Source organism: Zea mays, chromosome 8 (assembly GCF_902167145.1).
Source record: "Zea mays cultivar B73 chromosome 8, Zm-B73-REFERENCE-NAM-5.0, whole genome shotgun sequence".
Classification (NCBI taxonomy): domain Eukaryota; kingdom Viridiplantae; phylum Streptophyta; class Magnoliopsida; order Poales; family Poaceae; genus Zea; species Zea mays.
This window is the reverse complement of record NC_050103.1, coordinates 181,857,366-181,882,574: the sequence shown is the minus strand read 5'-3', so window position 1 is coordinate 181,882,574 and position 25,209 is coordinate 181,857,366. Positions and strand designations below refer to the sequence as shown.

Here is a 25,209-nt window from a genome sequence, read left to right as displayed (position 1 = left end):
TATATGAATTGAAGTGCTAAAGTTTAGCTTCAATCACCACCATTAGCTCTCCTGTTTAGATTACAAATAGCTAAAAGTAGCTTAAAAAAAGTTGCTAAAGTTTATCTCGCGAGATTGGAACAGGGCATAAGATTGGTGAGAACGGGGAGCGGGAAAAGAATCCCATGGAATGGAATGGACGGGCAGAGGCTATCTTGTCGTGTTTGCCTTGCCTCCAGCTCCAAGCCCGGCCATGCAGGCGGTGGTCAGCTCAGCTGGCGGAACCACAAATGGATCGGTCGACGAGCGGTCTTCTCGGCAGCTTGTGTTTTCTGGTGCGGTCGAGGCAAAACATTGCAGGAGTAGTAGGAGTAATTAAAGTCAAGCCAATAGCCTACAACATGGTCGGGGCTGATCCATTACGTCCATAAAATAAATAAATAAAAGGAATCTGAAGGTACCTTACGAAAAACAAAACACTGGTCCTTTTTTCTAAAAAACGTAGCCCACCATAATCCAGCCAGCTCTACCCCTCATTCCGCGATACTTTTTTTTACAAATAACCTCTAACAACTATTTCAAATTAACCTGTTGCACGCCTATAGATAACCAAACGGCGGTCTGGCACGGGCCAGACACCATGCCCTGTTAGAAAAAGTGCGGGAGACAATGAGTGAAGATATCTAACTAGTAGAACATCATGCTTAGATATTTTTAATTTGGATATAAATTGTATATATGCATATACGTTTTTTGTAAAATAAAAAATATAATCGTGTCGAGCCGAGTCACACTACAAACCGAGGCTACAGCCCAAGCACGACACACACGTTCTTGGTTCTTGCAAGCAATAGATCGTTTCTGAGATCACATTGGCGTAATTGACTCAATGATGTTTGGGGTTGCTGAATTGGGTGGAGCAACAATGATTTGTCACACTACAGTAAAATGAAAGGTTATTTGTAGGTTTTAAACATTAGTAATTACTACGAAGTAGCATAATTTATATGGAGCACATACAATTTTTATTGATGTCTGACTTTAGTAACCACTCCATATTTTGATCTATCTTTTTATAAGTTTGAGTTTATGTGACTTATTATGTCATTCTATATCTCTGTTCGTTTAGTTAGTCATTGTGAACTTTCTTCTAATCGCTCACTTCATTGGTCGTGTTTTACCAAGACATATTAGATAGAGTAAATAATAACATCAGTTAGCCAAATAAAAAAATATTATATGAAGAGTAGAGACAATCAATAAAAAGTATTGAATTTTTTTTTAAATAGTCTATATAGGTATTGTTGTAAGCGATCGCAACGCACGAGTAACCGACTAATTTTATTTAACTTTTCTGTCTAGCCAAAGTCCGCGCGCCGCCGTCAACTCAACACGGCGGGTTCGTTCGTGCGGCGCCCCCAGAGTCTCCCATGGTTCCACCACCCCGCACCGCGGGGCGGGACGCCGAGTCGCGAGACCAGCTGTGGCCTGTGGGTGCGGTGCGGACCGCCGAGACAGACACTAGCGACAGCTCCCGATGCCCCTCCACCCTCCTCTTCGTAACAATGAGTAAAAAGTAAACTTGTTTTTCCTTCGAAAAAAAGGAGATATAGATAGAGAGAGAGAGAGAGAGAGAGAGAGAAAATTATACCACTCCTCTCTGCTGTCCAAGGCAGGGGCCAGGGGCGGGCGGACAGCGGAGGCAAGAGGCGCGAGCTCGGCCCAAGGCGCTGAGGGAGACAGCCAGCCGCTGCATTGCGCTACTACATTGGCCAGGAGGGCTCGCCGCCGGGGGGAGGCTCGGATCTCGCCGTCTCTGGCCACCCGTACCTGCTGCCGCGTGCTTCACTTGGTGCCGCTTTCCGCGCCTACTGGCGGGCGGCCTCGACTCCAGCGCGGCGTGATCTGGCGCGCGCCACCGACGCCGCTCGCGTGGGGAGGCCTGGATCTTGGCGCGCCGCGAGACCCCGGGGAGGACGGCGACGGCGCGCTCATCAGTCGCCCGCAGTCCGCTGAGCTGCTGCCGACTGCGCCCGGCGGCCGGGAGATCTGGCCGACGGCGCGGCGCTGCAGATCCCGTCCTGCCTGCGCGCGTGGGCACGGCTCACTGCTGCTGTGGAGGCTGTTACGCGCGGTGGTGGTACCGATGGGCTACGGGTACGTGGAACCCTTCCTGCCCCCACAGCAGCAGCAGCAGCAGGGGGGCTACGGGCAACTGCAGGCGCAGCTGGCTCCGCGGCCGCCGGCTTGCCCGTACTCGTCGTCCGCCTCCGCTCCGCCGGTCTCCGCGTCCTACCATTCTTCGCCCCCGCCAACGTCGCCTCCGCCGCTAAGCAGCCCACCTCCGGCGTCCCCTTTACCGGAGCCATCGCCGCCGTCGTCTCCGCCGCCGGCATTGTTGCCTCCTCCGCCGGACGCTCCCCCTCCGTCGCTTCCCCCGTCACCGCTGCCACATCCAACCCCGTCACCGCCTCAAGCCCCGCCGCCCCCGCTGCCGACGGACCAGCCGCGCGTTCAGCCCCGCGTATACCCATCACCGCCACCGCCGTCGCTTCCTCCTCCTCCTCCGCCGCCTCCCACCGTCTCGCCGCCATCGCCGGGTCCATCCAACTCTCCATCGCCGTCGCCGTCGCCTGCTCCAGCTACACAAGCTCCAGCTCCGGCTCCTGCGCGTGTTGCTGCCTATTCGCCTCCCCCGCCAAAAATCGCCCCTCCCCCGCCACCGCACTATCGCGGCAAGTCGCATTACACGCCGCACTCGCCCGTGAAGTCGCATTCGAACTCGACCCATGCAGCTAGCGGCAGCGGCAACAACATCGAGATATCGAGGGAAGCGGCCACCACCATCGTAGCACTGGCCGGTCTCGCTATGCTCAGCTTTATTGGCGCCACCATTTGGTTCGTCAAGAAAAAGCGCCGGCGCATTGAGCCCCCGGCGACACTGCCTACACAGCAACCAGCTCCTCCGCCACCGCCCAACTACATTCCATCTTCGGCTGGATCCTCACTAGCTTCAGGTAACAGCGTGAACACTGGTCTTGTTTTTCAGGCATTTCCCCGTTTTAGACATCAAGCTGGTCCTAATTGTTTGTGCTGGACAGATGGGTTCTACTTGAGATCGCCAGGGTATCCTTTCATGAGGTACAGCACTGGGAGCCGTGGTTTTCCATACTCCCCAGCCGACTCTGGGATTGGGTATTCCCATATGCTCTTCACACCAGAGAATTTGGCAGCTATCACAGATGACTTTGCAGAAGAGAACCTTTTGGGGGAAGGTGGATTTGGGTGCGTGTTCAAGGGCATTTTGCAAGATGGTCGCCCAGTTGCCGTCAAGAAGCTCAAGATTGGGAATGGGCAAGGCGAGCGTGAGTTCAAGGCTGAGGTCGATACTATCAGCAGAGTACATCATAGACATTTGGTTTCTCTAGTAGGCTATTGCACTGCGGAGGGCCAGCGAATGCTTGTTTACGATTTTGTTCCCAACAACACACTTTATTACCACCTCCATGGTGTGGACATTTTTCTTTCAGTTATAATATTTTCTAACATTTATTGAATGCCAGCTTCATCGAGCACTTTAATTATTCATCGCTTATATGATCATTAACTTGATCTCTCAAAACTGCAGTAAGTGAAGCATCACTGGATTGGCAGACAAGGGTTAAGATTGCAGCTGGAGCAGCTCGAGGGATTGGTTACCTCCATGAAGATTGTAATATTTTTACTAAATTATTTCTTCAGTGACCCCCTAATGTTGGATAGTTCTCTTAGTATTTCTTATTTTTGTTCATTAGGTCATCCACGTATTATTCATAGAGATATTAAATCATCCAATATTTTGTTGGATAACAACTTCGAAGCTCAGGTATGATGTGATTTGCTATACAAGTCTAGAGGTCAATATTTTGGTATGCTATTCTGACCATAATTATTGTCTAAATTTGTTGTGTTCTATGGAAACTATCCAGGTTTCTGATTTTGGACTTGCAAGGTTAGCTGCCGATTCCAATACACATGTTACCACACGTGTCATGGGGACATTTGGGTAAGTAATGAAGCAAATCCACACTATCTTGCAATTTTCAGAGTTTATTGGTTATTCTATGCCCAGTATCTAGTTTAGTTTACAGAACTAATATGATATATATCCTCTCCAGGTATTTGGCTCCAGAGTATGCATTGTCAGGCAAGTTAACAGCAAAGTCTGATGTATATTCTTTTGGGGTTGTTCTTTTGGAGCTTATTACAGGAAGAAAACCTGTTGATGCTTCTCAGCCTTTGGGAGATGAAAGTCTGGTTGAATGGGTGAGTTCATTTTATATAATAGTTGGACCTACTGCATGTCATTAATGCTAGGTTCTAAAGTATGCGTAAGTTTTATGATTTTTAGCCAGTAACCATAGTCGAGGCTCGAGAGATTGAGATCCACTAATAAATACTACATTCGTTCTCGAATATTTGTCTCCCGCTAGTTCATTTTTGAACTAAAATGCGACAAATATAAAACAAACGGAGGGAGTAACATGATCATTTTGTGATACACCAACGGATGTGCCTAGACTTCTTCAAACTTCGGCTGTTGATTTCCTGTTCCACAGGCTGTCGATAATATCCATTAAGTTGATTTGGAAGTGAAATGCCTCAAAATTTGAGTTCTATCTTGTAGTAGCTAATTCTCCGCTTATGCTTTCACTAATTTATTCTTTTACCTTAAAAGCTGAACGGCCCTTGTATTTCTTCCATGACATGGCCATTGCTTCTGGTTGTTACCCACAATATGTTTATCCTTCCGCTGGTCCCATTTGCATTGCATGTCAACCAAGAGTGATCCTGGAGGGAACCTAGTTGCTAAAAGTTATAGGAACTACCTTTTATAAAGTGGGAACCAGATTATTCTTCCAGAGTGGCAAACAAAAGTGGCTAGAGTGCTAGGGACTTGTTTATTGCTGTCTTCATACCGTGGTTCAGCATGGAAGAAGCTCAGATGGGAACATAGCAATGACTCAAGCAGCTTGATGCAGGACCAAAGCAAAACACCAGTTATAACTGTTGCAATCATGAAAGGAGCTGGCACATCACACAAATGACACCTAAGGCCCTGTTCGGTTAGGTCGGATTGTGGCCAGGAACTATCCCAACTAATCAATACTAGTACAAATAAACTTATCATTCCAACCGGAGTGGTTGCAATGGAACCGTTCTGGAGTAAACGAACAGGCCCTAAATTGATCTGGACACATTCTTAAAGAGCACAAGTGTAGATATGCAAACCACAAGGGGAAACACAAGAATTTTCCCCGATGTGGCATGTCCAAGGATCACCGCTACTCTACTAGCTCAACAAGGCCTCAAGCTTAACTCTGACGTGAGCACTAGTGATGCTAATCCGTAGTTGTTTGATATAGTTAGAAAGTTTCTGTCTTTTACAATGAAGAATATGAATGCCATATCCAATCAATGAGATAGGTTGTAACAGATACCGTGGGTGCTATATTTGGCTCATTTGTGTGTGTTTCTATTTTTCGTTGTGTGAGCTTAGCATTTGGACATGGACAGGCTTACTGCTGTTATGATCTTAACTCAGAACCTTATACATGCTGGAAAATTTTCAGGCTCGTCCTCTTCTGATGAAGGCAATCGAGCTTCGGGAGTTTGGGGACCTTCCTGACCCCAGGATGGGAAACAGGTTCGATGAAAACGAGATGTTCCATATGATAGGAGCTGCGGCTGCATGCATTCGGCATTCTGCAGCAATGAGGCCACGGATGGGGCAGGTAACATACTCCGCAACACCTTTTTTTTTGTCTCTCTCCCTATTCCTGAACGACTGGCAACGAAGGATCAGAATGTGACCTTTTGCCTCATCCTCCCAGGTGGTTAGAGCACTAGATAGTTTAGCCGACTCTAATCTGAACAACGGCCTCCAACCCGGACGCAGCGAGGTGTTCTTAGAGCCACAGACGGAGGAGATTCGACTGTTCCAGCTGAGGGAGTTCGGCAGCCGGGACTGTAGCGACGAGCTGAGCCAAGCGAGCTGGAGAAGCCGAAGAGATTTGTGAACAGATTCGGTACAAGATCATTAACATTCTTTTTTTTTGCTCATTCTTTACATGTAATTATCTCTTTTACATGATTCTTTTTTTGGTTTTACTCCTCCCTGAGGCCATTCTTGTTCCCCGGTGGAATAAATTTTGCGTGAGATAAGTAAATTGAACCCTCTTTTTGCAGTGAAGAGAGTTCGGTTCCTGGCATTCACTGACAAATATTACTGCTAGTGCTAGTGTCTGTGTGTAAGGATTAGGGCAGTTCACTTGTATGCTTAACTGACCAGGCGCTGCGTTGGGCGGGCACAAGTACAATGATTAGCGGTGCTAATTTTTATTCGTGGCTCAATTATACCCAACCTCCGGCACATCCATGGCGCGTCGATCAGGATCACCTTGGCTCGGTCGCAATAATTTGGAGCGGCAGCCACATGATGGAGAACTGGTGGCAGATGGCAATGTCTTACCAAGAAATACGCGTACGACCGCTGCACCGCAAGTCTGTCGGTGTCGCTTCTGCTTGTTTTATTTTATTTTGTTTGGTTCTTTCTTTTTTCTTTGCAAAAAATTGGTTTAGTTCGGTTGTCAAGGGCCACATTGGCTTTAGCAGGCAGAGCCCACGCTAGAGGAACCCCAATAAAATTACGTGTTTCACTAGAAGTCATCAGAAAATTTTAACCCCTTTTTAAAATATTTCTAAAAACAATGTTTTTTATGTGTCTCTCCCTTTGATCCCTTTCTTACTCCCTTCTCAAACCCTGAACACGTACTGTAGTCGGGTGCCGGACTTTGGTGGCTGTCATGGGCCACATTGGCTTTAGCGCGAATCTGAGGAAGCGCAATCAAATTTGAGGGCCGAACGCTGAAGCACGTGTTGTCATGTGTTAAATGAAAGCGTCCCATGGCTACACTGTGCCCTTGCCTCTTTCGGGTAAAGTAGTCATCCACTAGCTTTTCTAATTAGTCAGCCAAAGGCACCCCATATCACCCTTGTGGTAGCACTGTTTTTTCGGGTGATTTTCCATGTTCCAGTTAACATAACGATCTTATCATGAACAGTAAATAACAAACTGATAATAAAAGTATGATCATGAATGCATATCTTCATACCCAAAACCACATAAAGCAATAGCAGGTACTACCCAAAAATTCAGTGGTAAACTAGGTATAAAGATAGTCAAACTAGGGTAACCTATTGGATCCCATCAAAACTAACCTATGCAGATCATAAAGATTAAAAGGAACATTATTGGGTAAATAGAAGTGATCAAAGACACAACTTGCCTTCAACAAGCTCCTACTCAGCAGTCTCCACCTACTGAACACCTGGGTCCTCAGTGGCTTGCTCGTCTACTCGCAACAATACCAACAAGCACAGGATAACAGAAATTAATATTACACCAAACATCAGCACAAGCTGCATAATAATATTCTACGCGTTGCTACGAGATCGTGGGTTCGAGAACTACTAAATTTGAAGTTACGGTTATCAAGTTATAATTTTCTGAAGTTATTTGGTGATTGATATAGATTAAACCAACTGAACAATTTTACTATGTTTCATGACTAAAACGAGTTATCAAGTGATAAACAATATTAATACAAAATTATTGCAATGGAATGGATTAAAAAGGAATTAAAATGATTTTTATGAATTAAATAAGAATCTGTAATTATTTTTATACTAAAAAGTATTTTCTGATTTAATTAATTACTATTGTATTTTATCTGGACTGTGGGTACTATTTAGGGATCCTCCAGGGGTTATCCTGCAAAATTCCGGACCGTTTCAACAATGGTTTTAACTCTACCCCGGACTGCGGGTTGATATTGCAAAAACGTAGGGTTTCTTTAGTAAAAGAATCGGCTGAAAGGGTATCCTGTAATCCTGGCCGTCCAGACCAGATCGGATGGTCAAGATTAGATCAACTCGCACTGAGTCGATATGCAACGTTAGCTGCTGGATCACCAGCGGATGCCTCAGATTTAAAATACCTTGGTTGTTTCTTACGCGTCCAATCTAAATTGAAGGGCTCCTATCAGACCGAGACGAAGCAGTACGCACGCCAGATCTGGACTGTTTTCCCCGAGATCAACGACCGGCCTAAAATGCGACCCTGAGTCTATCTACTAGGTCCATTGCCGACCCGATGGTCCGCGTGTGCCATCCCCAAGCGTGGCTAGAGCACGGCGGCGCCCGCACATCGTGGCGGTGCCATGGCTAGCGATACCGAGATCCCGATTCTCTAACCTAGCTTGTTGCGGACGACTCTACACAATACGGAGGGGATGGAGAAGCTACGGAAAGGGTTCTCACTAGGATTCCTCGGCGCAGAGTCCTTTGTCCCCGATGAGCAATAATCCCGTGGTAGTGATGCCCTACCGACGTTGAACTTCGCCTGTCGTACCAGCCCACTGCTCGCCAACGCAGTGCACCAGCAGTGCGGGGGTCACGCCTGGTGACGCGCGTCACGGACAAGTCTTCCCTCCCTCGTCGTCTCTGACGAACGAAGACCGGCAGCGAAACTACCTCCCTCTCTCTCGTGGCCCTCTCTTTCTCGGTGTCGAGGTTTCTCTGGTGACGAAGCTAGGTGGTTGAGCAGTAGGCGGGGCACGATTGGGGATTTATAGCCGATAACTTGTTTCGAGGCGCCATGATTGACGCTCTTGCCAGCAAGTATGTTGATTCTTATCTAACGTCCACATCTGCAAAAGAGTTATGAGATGTATTAGATGAGAAGTTCGGTGTTTCTAATGCTGGTAGCGAGATGTACATCATGGAGCAACTGTTTGACTACAAGATGGTTGAGAATCCTCCTGTAGTTGAACATGCTCATGAAATACATGCACTGGCTAAGTAACTCCAACAGTTCCCATGTGTCTTGTTTGACAAGTTTGTGGCTGGCGGTATTATCGCTAAGCTGCCACCATCTTGGACGGATTTTGCTACCACTCTAAAACATAAGAGACAAGAGTTTAGCGTGGCTAAGCTTATTGGTTCTATTGATGTTGAGGAGAGGGCGAGAGCAAAAGACACTCGTGGAAAAGAAGTTGAGACTTTTAGTGCCAATATGGTACAAAAGAATAACTCGAATGCGTCACATAATGATAAAAAGAAGAACAAGCAACAGAATGCCACGAAGCCCAAGCAGGCAGTCTCATTTAAAAGGAAGAACAAAGGAGCTGGTTGCTTTGTTTGCGGGAGTACTGATCAATGGGCAAACACTTGTACAGACCACAAATTTAAGCAAGAGAAAAAACCAGCTCAAGAGAAACAACAAACATGGTTGTTAGCGAGACCGCAGAAGGAACATCGGGGTATGGTAATCTTTTACCTACTGTTCTTTCAGTGTGTCAATCCCCTGAGTGGTGAGCTGACACTGGTTCTAACATTCATGTGTGTGCTGATATTTCTTTGTTTTCTTCTTATCAGTGCGAAGGGGCTGGAGCCTTGCTGATGGGGAACGAATCACATGTGCATGTTCTTGGTGTTAGTACGATCATTCTGAAGTTTATTTCGGAAAAGACAATGTTGTTAAAGAACGTGCAACATGTCCCCTCCATCAAAAAGAATCTTGTTAGTGGCTTGTTGCTATGTCGAGATGGCTATAAACTTGTGTTCGAGTCCAATAAATGTATATTGTCAAAGTATGGGACATTTGTTGAAAACGGTTATGACATTGGAGGCTTGTTCCGCTTATGTTTGCATGATGTGTGTAATAAGTCTGTGAACAATGTGATTTCGAACGAGTCGTATATTTGACATTCACGACATTGTCACATCAATTTTGGTTGTGTCGCGGTTAGCAAATTTAAATTTAATCCCAAAATTTGATTTAGTCAAAGATTTTAAGTGCTAGGTGTGCATGCAATCTAAGCAACCGACAAGCCTCATAAGGTTGCGGAGGCGAGGAACTTGGCACCACTAGATTTAGGTGGCATTTGATTCACGAAAATGTAAGGTAACTGTTAATGGTAATGATTCAATTTTGAATACTTGGTAACATGTTTGAATAAGCCAGTATCCATTTCTAGTGTGGTATGAATTACGGTTAAACTTAAACAAACATAATTTAATGTTATGTGTTATCCATTACGTTACCAATATGTGAACCAAACGACAGCTTAATACATTCCGATTTATGTGAGATGAATGGAATATTGACTAAAGGAGGCAAATAATATTTTATTACTTTTATCGATGATTCTACTAGATTTTGTTATGTATATCTCTTAAAGTCAAAAGACGAAGCTTTGCATTATTTTAAGACCTACAAAGCTGAAGTGGAAAATCAACTCGAGAGGAAAATTAAACGGTTAAGGTGTGATCGTGGTTGAGAATATTTTTCAGGTGATTTTTATGATTTTTGTGTGGAACATGGCATTATTCATGAGTGGACACCGCCATACTCACCACAATCCAATGGGGTTGCTAAGAGAAAGAACTGTACTCTAACTAATTTGGTTAACGCCATATTAGAGACTTCAGGACTATCTAAGGAATGGTGGGATGAGGCGATCTTGACAGTGTGTCATGTCCTGAATAAAGTTCCCACGAAGAACAAAGAAATCACACCATTCGAGGAATAGGAAAAGAGGAAATTAAATATCTACTATTTGCGCACCTAGGGTTGTTTGGCCAAAGTGAATGTGCCAATTAACAAGAAGCGCAAATTAGGACCAAAAACTGTTGATTGTGTTTTCCTTGGGTATGCTTTTCACAACATTGGATATAGGTTCTTAATTATAAACTCTGGAGTACCAGACATGTTGGTTGGTACTATTATGGAGTCTAGAGATGCTACGTTTTTTAGGATGAATTTCCCATGAAAGCTACACATGATACGTCTAGTGATGAACCAACAATACCCCATGAGCATTTTATTCCGGTAGAACACACTGAGGTATCCCATATACATAATCCTGTGCAAGATAACAATGTATCAACTCGAAAGAGTAAGAGATCAAGGACTGCAAAGTCCTTCGGTGATGATTACATTGTATATCTTGTGGATGACACACCAAGAACCATTGAAGAGGCATATTCCTCTCCTGATGCTAAATTTTGGAAGGAAGCAATAAGGAGTGATATATATATATATATATTCTATTATGTCTAATGAAACTTGGGAGGTCATTGAGTGTCCTTATGGGTGTAAGCCCATTGGGAGTAAATGGGTGTTCAAGAAAAAGCTTTGGCCTGATGGTACTATTGAAAGGTACAAGGCGAGGCTTGTAATTAAAGGCTATTCACAAAAGGAAGGAGAGGATTTCTTTGATACTTATTCACATGTGGCTCAATTAACCACAATTCGTGTGCTACTTCTCTGGCTGCCTCTCATGGTCTTCTCACCCATCAAATGGATGTTAAGATAACATTCCTAAATGGAGAGTTAGATGAAGAAATCTACATGGAGCATCTAGCTGGTTTTGTAGCAAACGATCAAGAAGGCATGGTGTGTATGTTATTGAAATCTTTATATAGCCTAAAACAAGCACCTAAGCAATGGCATGAAAAGTTTGTTAGAACTTTGCCATATGCTGGATTTGTTGTGAACGAAGCAGACAAATGTGTATATTATCGATATGGTGGGGGCGAGGGAGTAATTTTATGCCTGTATGTTGATGACATTCTAATCTTGGGGACGAATCTTGATGTGATTAAAGAGACAAAAGACTTTCTGTCCAATAATTTTGAAATGAAAGATTTGGGAGAAGCTGATGTTATTCTTAACATTAAGCTACTGAGAGAAGGCAATGGTGGGTCCCACTCGTGCAATCCCATTATGTGAAAAAGGTTTTGAGTCGCTTTGGTTATAGAGAATGTGAACCTGCTCCAACACATTATGATCCTAGTAAGCTTTTGAAGAAAAATCGAAGGATATCTAGGGATCAATTGAGATACTCCCAAATAATTGGTTCACTTATGTACTTATCTAACGCTATGAGGCCTGACATCTTGTTTGTTGTGAGAAAACTTAGCTGGTTTGTTTCAAATCTGGGAGATGATCACTGACGTGCTCTTGAGAGAGTTCTGCGCTATCTAAAAGGTACCATGAGTTTAGGCATCCATTATACCGGGTACCCAACAATACTGGAGGGTTATTGTGATGCAAATTGGATATCTGATGCTGATGAGATATATGCCACAAGTGGATATGTGTTTTCACTTGGAGGTGGCGCTATTTCATGGAAGTCTTGCAAGCAGACAATCTTAACGAGGTCGACTGTGGAAGCAGAACTGACAGCATCACATACCTGAAAGGGAAATAGGCTTACACCTTTTCCTAATTGATTTTGGTGGTTGAATTGCCCAACACAAATAATTGGACTAACTAGTTTGCTCTAGATTATAAGTCTTACAGGAGCCAAAGGTTCACAACAAACCAATAAAAAGACCAAGAAAGGGTTCAAACAAAGAGAGCAAAAGACAACCCAAAGGCTGCCCTGGTCTGGCGCACCGGACTGTCCGGTGCACCACCGGACAGTGTTCGGTGCACCAGGGAACCCAACTCCAAACTTGCCACCTTCGGGAATTCTGGAAGCCACTCCGCTATAATTCACCGGACTGTCCGGTGCGCCAGCGGAGTAACGACTACACTGCGCCAACGGTCGTCTGCAACGAACAATAAATGCGCTACAGTGCGCGCCTGCGCGCGCAGAAGTTAGGACAGGCGCCAGAAGGCGCACCGGACAGTGAACAGTGACTATCCTGTGCACCACCGGACTGTCCGGTGGCCCAGCTGTCAGAAGCTCCAACGGTCAGAACCCAATGGCCGGGTGATGTGGCTGGCGCACCAGACTGTCCGGTGCGCCATGCGACAGAAGCCCTCACCAACGGTCACTTTGGTGGTTGGGGCTATAAATACCCCCAACCACCCACCATTCATTGCATCCAAGTTTTCAGCCTTCAAACCTCATACAAGAGCTATAGCATTCAATACAAGACACAAACAAGAGATCAAATCCTCTCCCAAGTCCAAAGATCATTCCAATCAAATAGTGACTAGTGAGAGAGACAATTGTGTTCTTTTGAGCTCTTGCGCTTGGATTGCTTTTCTTCTTCCTTCTTTCTTGTGTTCAACTCACTTGTAATCAAAACAAGAGACACCAAGTTGTGGTGGTCCTTGTAGTGGACTTAGTGTCCCATTTGATTGAAGAGAAAGGCTCACTTGGTCTAGGTGACCGTTTGAGAGAGGGAAAGGGTTGAAAGAGACCCGGTCTTTGTGACCACCTCAACGGGGAGTAGGTTTGCAAGAACCGAACCTCGGTAAAACAAATCACCGTGTCATCCGCTCTTATTCGCTTGTGATTTGTTTTCGCCCTCTTTTTCGGACTCGTTTATATTTCTAACGCTAACCCGGGCTTGTAGTGTGTGCTCAAGTTTATAAATTTCAGATTTTCCTATTCACCATCCCTCTAGACGACTTTCAATTGGTATCAGAGCCTGGTACTTCATTAGAGCCTAACTGCTCGAAGTGATGTCGGGAGATCACGCCAAGAAGGAGATGGTGACCGGCGAGAAGCCCGCCACAAGCCATGAGAAGGCTCCATCCGGGGAGTCCGGCAACAAGGTGAAGGGATCCCCTTCACACGACAAGTCGCGTCGGAGCGGCGAGAAGAAAAAGAAGATGAAGAAAGTGGTATACTACGAGACCGACTCTTCATTGCCATCCACCTCCGGCTCCGACACGCCGTCCGTAACTTCTAAGCGCTATGAGCGGAAGAAGTTTAGTAAGATTCCCCTACGCTATCCTCACATTTTCAAACGTACTCCTTTACTTTCCGTCCCATTAGGCAAACCACCCATGTTTGATGGTGAAGATTATAATATGTGGAGTGACAAAATGAGGCACCATCTAACCTCACTCCACACTAGTATTTGGGATGTTGTTGAGATTGGAGTACAGGTACCATCGCTGAGGGATGAAGACTATGACTCAGACGAAGTTGCCCAAATCTGGCACTTCAACTCCCAAGCCACCACTATACTCCTCGCCTCTCTAAGTCGAGAGGAGTATAACAAGGTGCAAGGGTTGAAGAGCGCCAAGGAGATTTGGGATGTACTCAAAACCGCGCACGAAGGAGACAAGGTGACCAAGATCACCAAGAGGGAAACGATCGAGGGGGAGCTCGGTCGCTTCATGCTTCATCAAGGGGAGGAGCCACAAGCAATGTATAACCTGCTCAAGACATTGGTGAACCAAGTGCACAACCTAGGGAGCACCAAATGGGATGACCATGAAATGGTCAAGGTTATTCTTAGATCACTCGTATTTCTTAACCCTACTCAAGTTCAATTAATTCATGGTGATCCAAGATATAAACTAATGTCTCCTGAGGAAGTAATAGGAAAATTTGTGAGCTTTGAATTGATGATCAAAGGCTCCAAAAAGATCATCGAGCAAGGCGCCTCCTCCTCCATACCCGAGGCACAACCCGTTGCATTCAAGGCAACGAAGGAGAGGAAAGAAGACTCTACACCGAGTAGGGTCCCCATCGACGCCTCCAAGCTCGACAATGAGGAGATGACACTCATCATCAAGAGCTTCCGCCAAATCCTCAAGCAAAGAAGGGGGAAGGACTACAAGCCCCGCTCCAAGAAAGTTTGCTACAAGTGTGGTAAGCCCAGTCATTTTATTGCAAAATGTCCATTATCAAGTGATAGTGACAAGGGCAACGACAAGAAGGGAAAGAGAAGAGAAAAGAAGAGGTACTACAAGAAGAAGGGCGGCGATGCCCACATTTCCCGGGAGTGGGACTCCGACGAGAGCTCCACTGACTCCTCCTCCGACGAGGACGCCGCAAACATCGTCGTCACCAAGGCCCTTCTCTTTCCCAACGTCGGCCACAAGTGCCTCATGGCAAAAGACGGCAAGAAGAAGAAGGTAAAATCAAGATCCTCCACTAAGTATGCAACCTCTAGTGATGAGGAAAATTCTAGTGATGATGAGGATAACTTGCTTAATCTTTTTGCCAATCTTAACATGCAACAAAAAGAGAAATTAAATGAATTGATTAGTGCTATTCATGAGAAGGATGAACTCTTGGATAGCCAAGAGGACTTCCTTATTAAGGAAAACAAAAAGCATGTTAAGGTTAAGAATGCTTATGCTCTAGAAGTAGAAAAATGTGAAAAATTGACTAGTGAGCTAAGCACTTGCAATGACACTATTTCTAGCCTTAGAAATGAAAATGCCAAATTAATTGTTAAGGTTGAGAAATCAAATGTTTGTGATGATTCAATTGTTAATCTTAGAAATGATAATGCTAGTTTGATTGCTAAGATTGACAAATTGAATGCATCTCTTTCTAGCCTTAAGATTGAAAATGAAAAATTAATTGCTAAGGCTAAGGAATTAAATGTTTGCAATGTTTCTATTTCCAATCTTAGAGATGAGAATGCTATTTTACATGCTAAGATTGTTGAATTAAATACTTTCAAACCCTCTACATCTACTGTTGAGCATGTCACTATTTGTACTAGATGTAGAGATGTTAACATTTATGCTATTCATGATCACATTGCTATGATTAAACAACAAAATGATCATATAGCAAAATTAGATGCCAACATCAATGAGCATGACTTAGAAAATGAAAATTTTAAATTTGCTAGAAGCATGCTCTATAGTGGGAGACGCCCTGGCATTAAGGATGGCATTGGATTCCAACAGGGAGACAATGTCAAGCTTAATGCCCCTCCTAAAAGATTATCTAACTTTGTTAAGGGCAAGGCTCCCATGCCTTAGGATAACGAGGGTTACATTTTATACCCTGTCGGTTATCCTGAGCACAAAATTAGGAGAATTCATTCTAGAAAGTCTCACTCTGGCTCTCATTATGCTTTTATTTATAAGAGTGAGGCATCTAGTTCTAGGCAATCAACCCACGCTAAATTGCCTAGGAAGAAAACTCCTATTGCATCAAATGAACCTAGTATTTCATTTAAGACATTTGATGCATCTTATGTTTTAACTAACAAATCAGGCAAAATAGTTGCCAAATATGTTGGGGGCAAACACAAGGGGTCAAAGACTTGTGTTTGGGTACCCAAGGTGCTTGTTTCTAATGTGAAAGGACCCAAGACCGTTTGGGTACCTAAGAACAAGGCCTAAATTTGTTTTATAGGTTTATGCATCCGGGGGCTCAAGTTGGATCATCGATAGCGGGTGCACAAACCACATGACAGGGGAGAAAAGGATGTTCTCCTTCTACGAGAAAAATCATGATCCCCAAAGAGCTATCACATTCGGGGATGGAAATCAAGGTTTGGTCAAAGGATTGGGTAAAATTGCTATATCTCCTGACCATTCTATTTCCAATGTTTTTCTTGTAGATTCTTTAGACTACAATTTGCTTTCCGTTTCTCAATTGTGTAAAATGGGCTACAACTGTGTTTTTACAGATTTAGGTGTTACTGTCTTTAGAAGAAGTGATGATTCAGTAGCATTTAAGGGAGTGTTATAGGGTCAGCTATACTTGGTTGATTTTAATAGAGCTGAACTCGACACTTGCTTAATTGCTAAGACTAACATGGGTTGGCTCTGGCACCGCCGACTAGCCCATGTTGGGATGAAGAATCTTCATAAGCTTCTAAAGGGAGAGCACATTTTGGGACTAAACAATGTTCATTTTGAGAAAGACAGGGTATGTAGCGCATGTCAAGCAGGGAAGCAAGTTGGTGTCCATCATCCACACAAGAACATCATGACAACTGACAGGCCACTGGAGCTCCTCCACATGGATTTATTCGGCCCGATAGCTTACATAAGCATAGGCGAGAGTAAGTACTATCTAGTTATTGTGGATGATTATTCTTGCTTCACTTGGATGTTCTTTTTACAGGAAAAATCTCAAACCCAAGAGACTTTAAAGGGATTCTTGAGACGAGCTCAAAATGAGTTCGGATTGAGGATCAAGAAAATAAGAAGCGACAATGGGACGGAGTTCAAGAACTCTCAAATATAAGGCTTCCTTGAGGATGAGGGCATCAAGCATGAGTTCTCTTCTCCCTACATGCCACAACAATATGGTGTAGTGGAGAGGAAGAATAGAACTCTACTTGACATGGCAAGGACCATGCTTGATGAGTACAAGACTTCGGATCGGTTTTGGGCAGAAGCAATCAACACCGCTTGCTACGCCATCAACCGTCTCTACCTTCACCGAATCCTCAAGAAGACATCGTATGAACTCCTCACTGGTAAAAAGCCTAATGTTTCATATTTTAGAGTCTTTGGTAGCAAATGTTTTATTCTTGTTAAAAGAGGTAGAAAATCTAAATTTGCTCCTAAGGCTGTAGAAGGCTTTTTACTAGGATATGATTCGAACACAAGGGCATGTAGATTCTTTAACAAGTCCACTGGACTAGTTGAAGTTTCTTGTGACATTGTGTTTGATGAGACTAACGACTCTCAAGTAGAGCAAGTTGATCTTGATGAGCTAGATGATGAAGAGGCTCCGTGCGTCGCGCTAAGGAACATGTCCATTGGGGATGTGTTCCTAAGGAATCCGAAGAGCCTCCACAAGCACAAGATCAACCATCTTCCTCAATGCAAGCATCTCCACCAACTCAAGATGAGGATCAAGCTCAAAATGATGATGATGAAGATCAAGAGGAGCCACCTCAAGAGGAGGACAATGATCAAGGGGGAGATGCTAACGATCAAGACAAGGAAGATGATGAGGGTCCAAGACCGCCTCACCCAAGAGTCCACCAAGAAATCCAACGAGATCACCCCGTGAACTCCATCCTCGGTGATATTCATAAGGGGGTAACTACTCGATCTCCTGTTGCTCATTTTTGCGAACATTACTCCTTTGTGTCTTCTATTGAGCCATACATGGTAGAAGATGCATTAAAGGATTCGGATTGGGTGTTGGCGATGCAAGAGGAGCTCAACAACTTCACGAGGAATGAGGTATGGCATTTAGTTCCACGTCCTAACCAAAATGTTGTAGGAACCAAGTGGGTCTTCCGCAACAAGCAAGATGAGCATGGTGTGGTGACAAGGAATAAAGCCCGACTTGTGGCCAATGGATATTCACAAGTCGAAGGTTTGGATTTCGTATGCACCCGTAGCTAGGCTTGAGTCAATTCGTATATTACTTGCCTATGCTACTTACCATGGCTTCAAGCTTTATCAAATGGACGTGAAGAGTGCCTTCCTCAATGGACCAATCAAGGAAGAGGTCTATGTTGAGCAACCTCCCGGCTTTGAAGATAGTGAGTACCCTAACCATGTCTATAAACTCTCTAAGGCGTTTTATGGGCTCAAGCAAGCCCCAATAGCATGGTATGAATGCCTAAGAGATTTTCTTATAGCTAATGGCTTCAAAGTCGAAAAAGCCAATCCTACTCTATTCACTAAAACTATTGCAAAAGATTTGTTTGTATGCCAAATTTATGTTGATGATATCATATTTGGGTATACTAACAAATCTACATGTGAAGAGTTTAGTAGGATCATGATTCAAAAATTCGAGATGTCTATGATGGGGGAGTTGAAGTATTTTCTAGGATTTCAAGTCAAGCAACTCCAAGAGGGCACCTTCATTAGCCAAACGAAGTACATTTAAGACATACTCACCAAGTTTGGGATGAAGGATGCCAAGCCCATCAAGACACCCATGGGAACCAACGGGCATCTCGACCTCGTCATGGGAGGTAAATCCGTAGATCAAAAGGTATACCGGTCGATGATAGGATCTTTACTCTATTTATGTGCATCTCGACCGGATATTATGCTTTCCATTTGCATGTGTGCAAGATTCCAAGTCGATCCTAAGGAAGTTCACCTTAGGGCCGTGAAACAAATCTTGAGATATTTAGTTTATACTCCTAAGTTTGGCCTTTGGTACCCCAAGGGATCCACTTTTGATTTAATTGGTTATTCCGATGCTGATTGGGCAGGGTGTAAGATTGATAGAAAGAGTACATCAGAGACTTGCCAGTTCTTGGGAAGATCTCTTGTGTCTTGGGCTTCAAAGAAGCAAAATTATGTAGCTCTTTCTACCGCCGAAGCCGAGTATATTGTCGCAGGCCATTGTTGCGCGCAATTGCTTTGGATGATGCAAACCCTTAGGGACTATGGTTACAAATTAACCAAAGTTCCTCGTCTATGTGATAATGAGAGTGCAATCCACATGACGGATAATCCCGTTGAGCATAGCCGCACTAAACACATAGCCATTCAGTATCACTTTTTAAGGGATCACCAACAACAGGGGGATATCGAGATTGCCTATATTAACACCAAAGAACAATTAGCCGATATCTTTATCAAGCCACTAAATGAGAAAACATTTACCAAACTTAGGCATGAGCTAAATATTCTTGATTCTAGGAATTTTGATTGATATTTTGCACACATAGTTCATTTATATACCTTTGATCATATCTCTTTCATGTGCTATGACTAATGTCGTTTTCAAGTGCATTTCATGCTAAGTCATAGATTGAAAGGGAATCGGAGTCTTCGGCGAAGACAAAGGCTTCCACTCCACTCCATCGAATTATTCATCCTTCGTCGTTGCTCCGCAACGCTCTCCAAATTGGTATAATCTTCACTCATATATTATGTACCAAAGGGGGAGAAAGTTTGAGAAAAGGCTTGTATTTCACTCACAAGTATCCGTTTTTGGCGATTCATGCCAAAGGGGGAGAAAGTATGAGCCCAAAGCAAAAGGACCGCACCACCACCAATTTCAAAAATGTAGTCTTTCAAATTTGGGTTAAGAAAAGATTTTTCAATTGGTATCTTATTTTTGATATAATTTCAAATCGGTATACCCTCTTCAAAATTAATATCTAAAACCCTCTGAACACTAAGAGGAGAATTTCATTAAGGGGGAGTTTTGTTTAGTCAAAGGAAAAGCATTTGAAACAGGGGGAGAAAATTTCATATCTTGAAAATGTTTCTCAAAATCTTATTCATATACCTTTGACTATGTGCAAAAAGACTTTGAAAAGAATTTCCAAAACTTTGCAAAACAAAACAAGTGGTGCAAGCGTGGTCCAAAATTTTAAATAAGAAGAAAGCCATCCATGCATATCTAGAAGAAATAATTATTGGTTTAATTCCAAGCAACCTTTGCACTTACCTTATGCAAACTAGTTCAATTCTGCACTTTTATACTTGCTTTGGTTTGTGTTGGCATCAATCACCAAAAAGGGGGAGATTGAAAGGGAAATAGGCTTACACCTTTTCCTAATTGATTTTGGTGGTTGAATTGCCCAACACAAATAATTGGACTAACTAGTTTGCTCTAGATTATAAGTCTTACAGGAGCCAAAGGTTCACAACAAACCAATAAAAAGACCAAGAAAGGGTTCAAACAAAGAGAGCAAAAGACAACCCAAAGGCTACCCTGGTCTGGCGCACCGGACTGTCCGATGCACCAGGGAACCCAACTCTAAACTTGCCACCTTCAGGAATTCTGGAAGCCACTCCACTATAATTCACCGGACTGTCCAATGTAGCACCGGACTGTCCGTTGCCCTAGCGGAGTAACAGCTACACTGCGCCAACGGTCGTCTGCAACGAACAATAAATGCGCTACAGTGCGCGCCTGCGCGCGCAGAAGTCAGGATAGGCGCCAAAAGGTGCACCGGACAGTGAACAGTGACTGTCTGGTGCACCACCGGACTGTCCGGTGGCCCAGCTGTCAGAAGCTCCAATGGTCAAAACCCAACGGCCGGGTGACGTGGCTGGCGCACCGGACAGTGTCCGGTGGCGCACCGGACTGTCCGGTGCGCCATGCGACAGAAGCCCTCACCAACGGTCACTTTGGTGGTTGGGGCTATAAATACCCCCAACCACCCAACATTCATTGCATCCAAGTTTTCAGCCTTCAAACCTCATACAAGAGCTATAGCATTCAATACAAGACACAAACAAGAGATCAAATCCTCTCCCAAGTCCAAAGATCATTCCAATCAAATAGTGACTAGTGAGAGAGACAATTGTGTTCTTTTGAGCTCTTGCGCTTGGATTGCTTTTCTTCTTCCTTCTTTCTTGTGTTCAACTCACTTGTAATCAAAACAAGAGACACCAAGTTGTGGTGGTCCTTGTAGTGGACTTAGTGTCCCATTTGATTGAAGAGAAAGGTTCACTCGGTCTAGGTGACCGTTTCAGAGAGGGAAAGGGTTGAAAGAGACCCGGTCTTTGTGACCACCTCAACGGGGAGTAGGTTTGCAAGAACCGAACCTCGGTAAAACAAATCACCGTGTCATCCGCTCTTATTCGCTTGTGATTTGTTTTTGCCCTCTCTTTCGGACTCGTTTATATTTCTAACGCTAACCCCGGCTTGTAGTGTGTGCTCAAGTTTATAAATTTCAGATTTGCCTATTCATCCCCCTCTAGGCGACTTTCAATACCGCTTTAGTTGAGGCTGAGTGGCTTCATGAACTCCTTATGGATTTACCGGTGGTTGAAAAACCTGTGCCGGCTATTTCTCTGAACTGTGATAATCAAGATAAACAGTTCTAAGGATAATATGAAGTCGACAAGGCACATAAAGAGGTGTTTAAAATCTGTCAGAAAATTGAGAAACTCCAGAGTAATAGCGTTGGACTATGTCCATACGTCTAAAAATCTAGCAGATCAATTTACTAAGGGGCTATCACGTAGTATGATAGATAGTGCATCGAGTGAGATGGGCCTGAGACTCACCTAAAGTTTATCATAGTTGTAACCTGTTGTATGTGATCGGAGATCCCATGAATTAGAATGGTGGAACAAGCTAGTGGTAGACTGAGAGGAAAGACCCTTAATAAGGTTCATTTCAGATGCACATCTTTTCTTACTGTAAGGTAGGTTGGTGTTTACACCTTAATATGTTCCAAGTGGCTTTGTGAAGCAAAGATGTTGTCCTACAAAACATCTTTAGAAAACATGCCTATATGGGTTAACTGCTAGTCACAATTTATGAGATCTGGGTGGTCTCTAGATACCCATGAAAGTCTATGGAGTTGGACTTATATGCTTCAACTAGAGGGAATACGCTCGACAATCTAGTACTTGTAAAGAGTTTTGCTGAAACTTATTCCACACAAAACTGCTAATTCAAGACCTAGTCCATTATGTAGTTGTGGTCAAGTGTAATCTAGATTCTAGGTGGATGTTCAACTTAATAGTCTCCATCGAAACACCAGTATATGAAATGTTTGAGATGATGAGAGCATTTTGGTGTGACTTAGCATCTGGTGGTGGGTCTGGCTCAAATTAATATTCAATAATAGCCAATGCTAAAGGCCCAATTTAATGCTACGGTGTATTATTACTTTAGTAACATACCGGAAGTACAAGAGACAATTCAATCAACTTAAATAGGTGGATCTTTGGTGCATCTATTGATAAGCTGATAAAAGGATGAAGGACTGCCACACGCACGCGCCGCTGGCCAGGCCGGGCCGTGGCCATGGTAGATCGGACCTTGGTCCGAGTATTCCTTCCACCGTTACTATCTGTTGGCCTCCCTCTGCGCGTGTATATATACGGAGGAGATGAGGCTTCTGGTTACGAGAGAACACACATACAAACATTCTCATACGCGTAGGCTTCCGAAATCGTCGTCCGCAGAGCGACACTTGCATGGGTGTGCGAGCGATCATGTTTTTCGGGAGCGTACTCGCGACTGCTCGCTTCGTCCGCTCGACCAGCACTGATCAAGTTCCTCGTCGCCGGCGCCGATCGAGGGACTGCACTGCGTACATCTGACTGCCTCGACTGCGTATGACTACATCGAACATACACACGAGATGTCTCGTGTGAATGGAGCCACAGATGCCTTGAACATCGGTCCCTCCGCAGGGTACACTTTGTTATTTTTGTATTTATACATATTTTACTGTTGTTTACTGTTTATGTGAGTAGTGATACATATGCACATGCATATCGTCACATATATCACTATGATTTTCTGAATTAAATTAAAACTAAAAATGCTTATTTTTTCAACAGTTGTAAGCCTTTTTTTTCTTTTTTTTAGATATATGCAACACCTTTTTAGATAAAGGAATCGAAAGATATTGACCCCTGAATACAAACTCCGTGCTCAGCGCATGCAAACACACACTTGCACATTAGTCGTCGCCCTAGAAGAGATCGCATGGAATACATATACATATTATCGTACTACAAAAAGAATAGACAAAGCAGTTCAATCACATTATATATTGTTCCAGGTTTACAAATCGTAAGACAACCAAACTTGCTTTGGGGTCGAATCACAAAATTATTTGCCAAAACGATACAATAAAATTATATAAACAAGGGGGGAAAAAATGCCGAACGAAGGATGGGTGGTGTTCAACGGAGCGGCCACGCACAATCCCAGGGCATGGAGACTACTAATTAATTAATGTTGGCGTTGGTGTCGTTGTTTGGATGCATTCACAGGCCTTGCTCTACGAGGTAGTCACCGAGCCTCTCAACCACCATGTTGCACTGTCCAGGGGTCATGGGCTCGTCGTAGATGCCGATCACCAGCGCCTGTCCGGTCTTCTTCACAGTTATGCCTCCAGATCCCTGGGGAAACGAACCAGAGAAAGATGATCGACGTGCATATATATATATATATATATATATATATATATATATATATATATATATATATATATATATATATATATATATATATATATCGAGAGGGGGAGCATAGACGACGACGGATCATCAGTACCTTCTTCCCGCGGATGACAGCGCCGGGCTCGCCTTGGATGACCATGTACTTGGTGGGGCCAAGGAAGAGGCCGATCGGGGCCAGAAACCCAGGCTCGTCGAAGTCCTTAATGATGTTGGTCATCTCCTCTGGCTTGAACTGGATGCATATGCGCAGAAGGAAACCGCGTGATTCATCTGATCGGCATGCAAGAGCTAGAACGAACAAGGATCATGCAAATTGGTATCACCTGTGGGAATGCGGTGCTCTGGGCCCAAACGGCGCCGTCGTGGCCGACTATGGCGGCAGAGCTCAGGTGGTGGCCCTCGATCTCGCACATGAGGTGCTCATCGACGTACGTCTGCCACGACATCCTGTGCAGTGGTTGCTGCTGCTCAACTACGACCTGCAATGCAATGCAAGAGGAGGATAACGAGCAGTGGCGCAATTAAGCTCGATCGATCGATCTCTCTAGTGCCAGGAACGCTCACATATAAATAGGTGTGCCAGGGGACGACTGCATGCGCTATAAATAGAGAACCACCCATTCCATCTGTCTATATTCAACCTCGCCCCTCCTTTGGAGCGCCATGCGCGCGGCTCGCGAACCATAGAGAGGATGGACATGCAAGATAGGCTGGACGATGTGCTCGACGAAACGACCGATTTTTTTTTGTTTTTCGGCCCTATTTTCGAAAAATATTTGCGTTTAGATCCCTAGAATACTTAAACGCAATTTTAGACCCAAAACTCGGCACCATGAGCTATGACGCCGAGCTAACACGGCTCGGCGCAACATGCCTTGGCGCCGAGCTTTGCTGACGCGGCGGCCATCGTGGCACCTAGCTCGGCGCCACAGATCTTGGCGCCGAGCTAGGACTAAACCGGCGCGCCGCTTTCTCCTTCCTCCCACTCCCGTCGTTTGTTTCCTGCGCCCGCGCCGCCGCCCGCAGCCGCCCGCCATGCCGCCCGCAGCGCCGTCCGGCCCCCGCGCCCCCAAGCTTCACGTCGCCGGTCGCCGCGCCCCAAGCTCGAGCACTTCGTCGCGCCCCATCTCCCCACGGTAAGGATTCTACTTAATTTGTATTAATTAGTTAGCTAATTAGACAACTAGATGTTCATCTATCGTTGCTTGGTATTAATTTGTATTAATTAGTTAGCTAAATAGATTTTTCTGTCTGAAAAATAAATTTGTAGCACAAGATTACTTGGTTTAATGTATAGTCTGTTAGCTATTCATTTGTTATTATAAATAGTTAGCTAGGTATTTATTTGTTCGTGTATATAGTTAGTGATTATATAGTTAGTAAGTCGGTAGCATATTGTTAGTGTAATGGATGGAGGAAAGTGAGTGATTATATAGGGTTTAACATATACTTGTTGGTAGCAGTTTTCTGTGTTGGCAACCATCGTGTTGTTATTTCTTTGTAGGTTTTAGAAACATCACTTTATAGGGGAGGTGCTGCCGATTTTTTATTGACAATAGTATTTTTTGTATATAGGTGTCCTTCCGACTTGA

The 25,209-nt window shown here is 44.2% G+C and overlaps 2 protein-coding genes across 2 annotated transcripts; one reads left to right on the top strand and one right to left on the bottom strand.

The window, feature by feature from the left end:
• Positions 1–1,341: 1,341 nt before the first annotated feature.
• Positions 1,342–6,242, top strand: LOC103636668 (proline-rich receptor-like protein kinase PERK9). The gene is made up of 8 exons (XM_008659022.4): positions 1,342–2,996; positions 3,081–3,488; positions 3,608–3,691; positions 3,774–3,844; positions 3,948–4,024; positions 4,137–4,284; positions 5,592–5,753; positions 5,853–6,242. The coding sequence occupies exons 1-8, from the start codon at positions 2,126–2,128 to the stop codon at positions 6,036–6,038; spliced, it is 2,007 nt and encodes a 668-aa protein (XP_008657244.1). The 5' UTR covers positions 1,342–2,125; the 3' UTR covers positions 6,039–6,242.
• Positions 6,243–23,193: 16,951 nt separating this feature from the next.
• Positions 23,194–24,160, bottom strand: LOC542411 (Profilin homolog 3). The gene is made up of 3 exons (NM_001111982.2): positions 23,941–24,160; positions 23,712–23,849; positions 23,194–23,557 (listed from the first exon to the last, which is right to left on the bottom strand). The coding sequence occupies exons 1-3, from the start codon at positions 24,061–24,063 to the stop codon at positions 23,423–23,425; spliced, it is 396 nt and encodes a 131-aa protein (NP_001105452.1). The 5' UTR covers positions 24,064–24,160; the 3' UTR covers positions 23,194–23,422.
• Between the last annotated feature and the right edge of the window lie 1,049 nt (positions 24,161–25,209).

What these genes read in the sequence shown, in the direction of transcription:
- LOC103636668 (XM_008659022.4), top strand. Translation starts at nt 2,126, where the DNA reads ATGGGCTACGGGTACGTGGAACCCTTCCTGCCCCCACAGCAGCAGCAG. An exon ending in ATAACAACTTCGAAGCTCAG is followed by an intron (nt 3,845 to 3,947) that starts GTATGATGTGAT and finishes GAAACTATCCAG; the next exon opens with GTTTCTGATTTTGGACTTGC. An exon ending in ATGAAAGTCTGGTTGAATGG is followed by an intron (nt 4,285 to 5,591) that starts GTGAGTTCATTT and finishes GAAAATTTTCAG; the next exon opens with GCTCGTCCTCTTCTGATGAA.
- LOC542411 (NM_001111982.2), bottom strand. Translation starts at nt 24,063, where the DNA reads ATGTCGTGGCAGACGTACGTCGATGAGCACCTCATGTGCGAGATCGAG. An exon ending in AGAGCACCGCATTCCCACAG is followed by an intron (nt 23,850 to 23,940) that starts GTGATACCAATT and finishes ATATGCATCCAG; the next exon opens with TTCAAGCCAGAGGAGATGAC. An exon ending in CTGTCATCCGCGGGAAGAAG is followed by an intron (nt 23,558 to 23,711) that starts GTACTGATGATC and finishes TCGTTTCCCCAG; the next exon opens with GGATCTGGAGGCATAACTGT.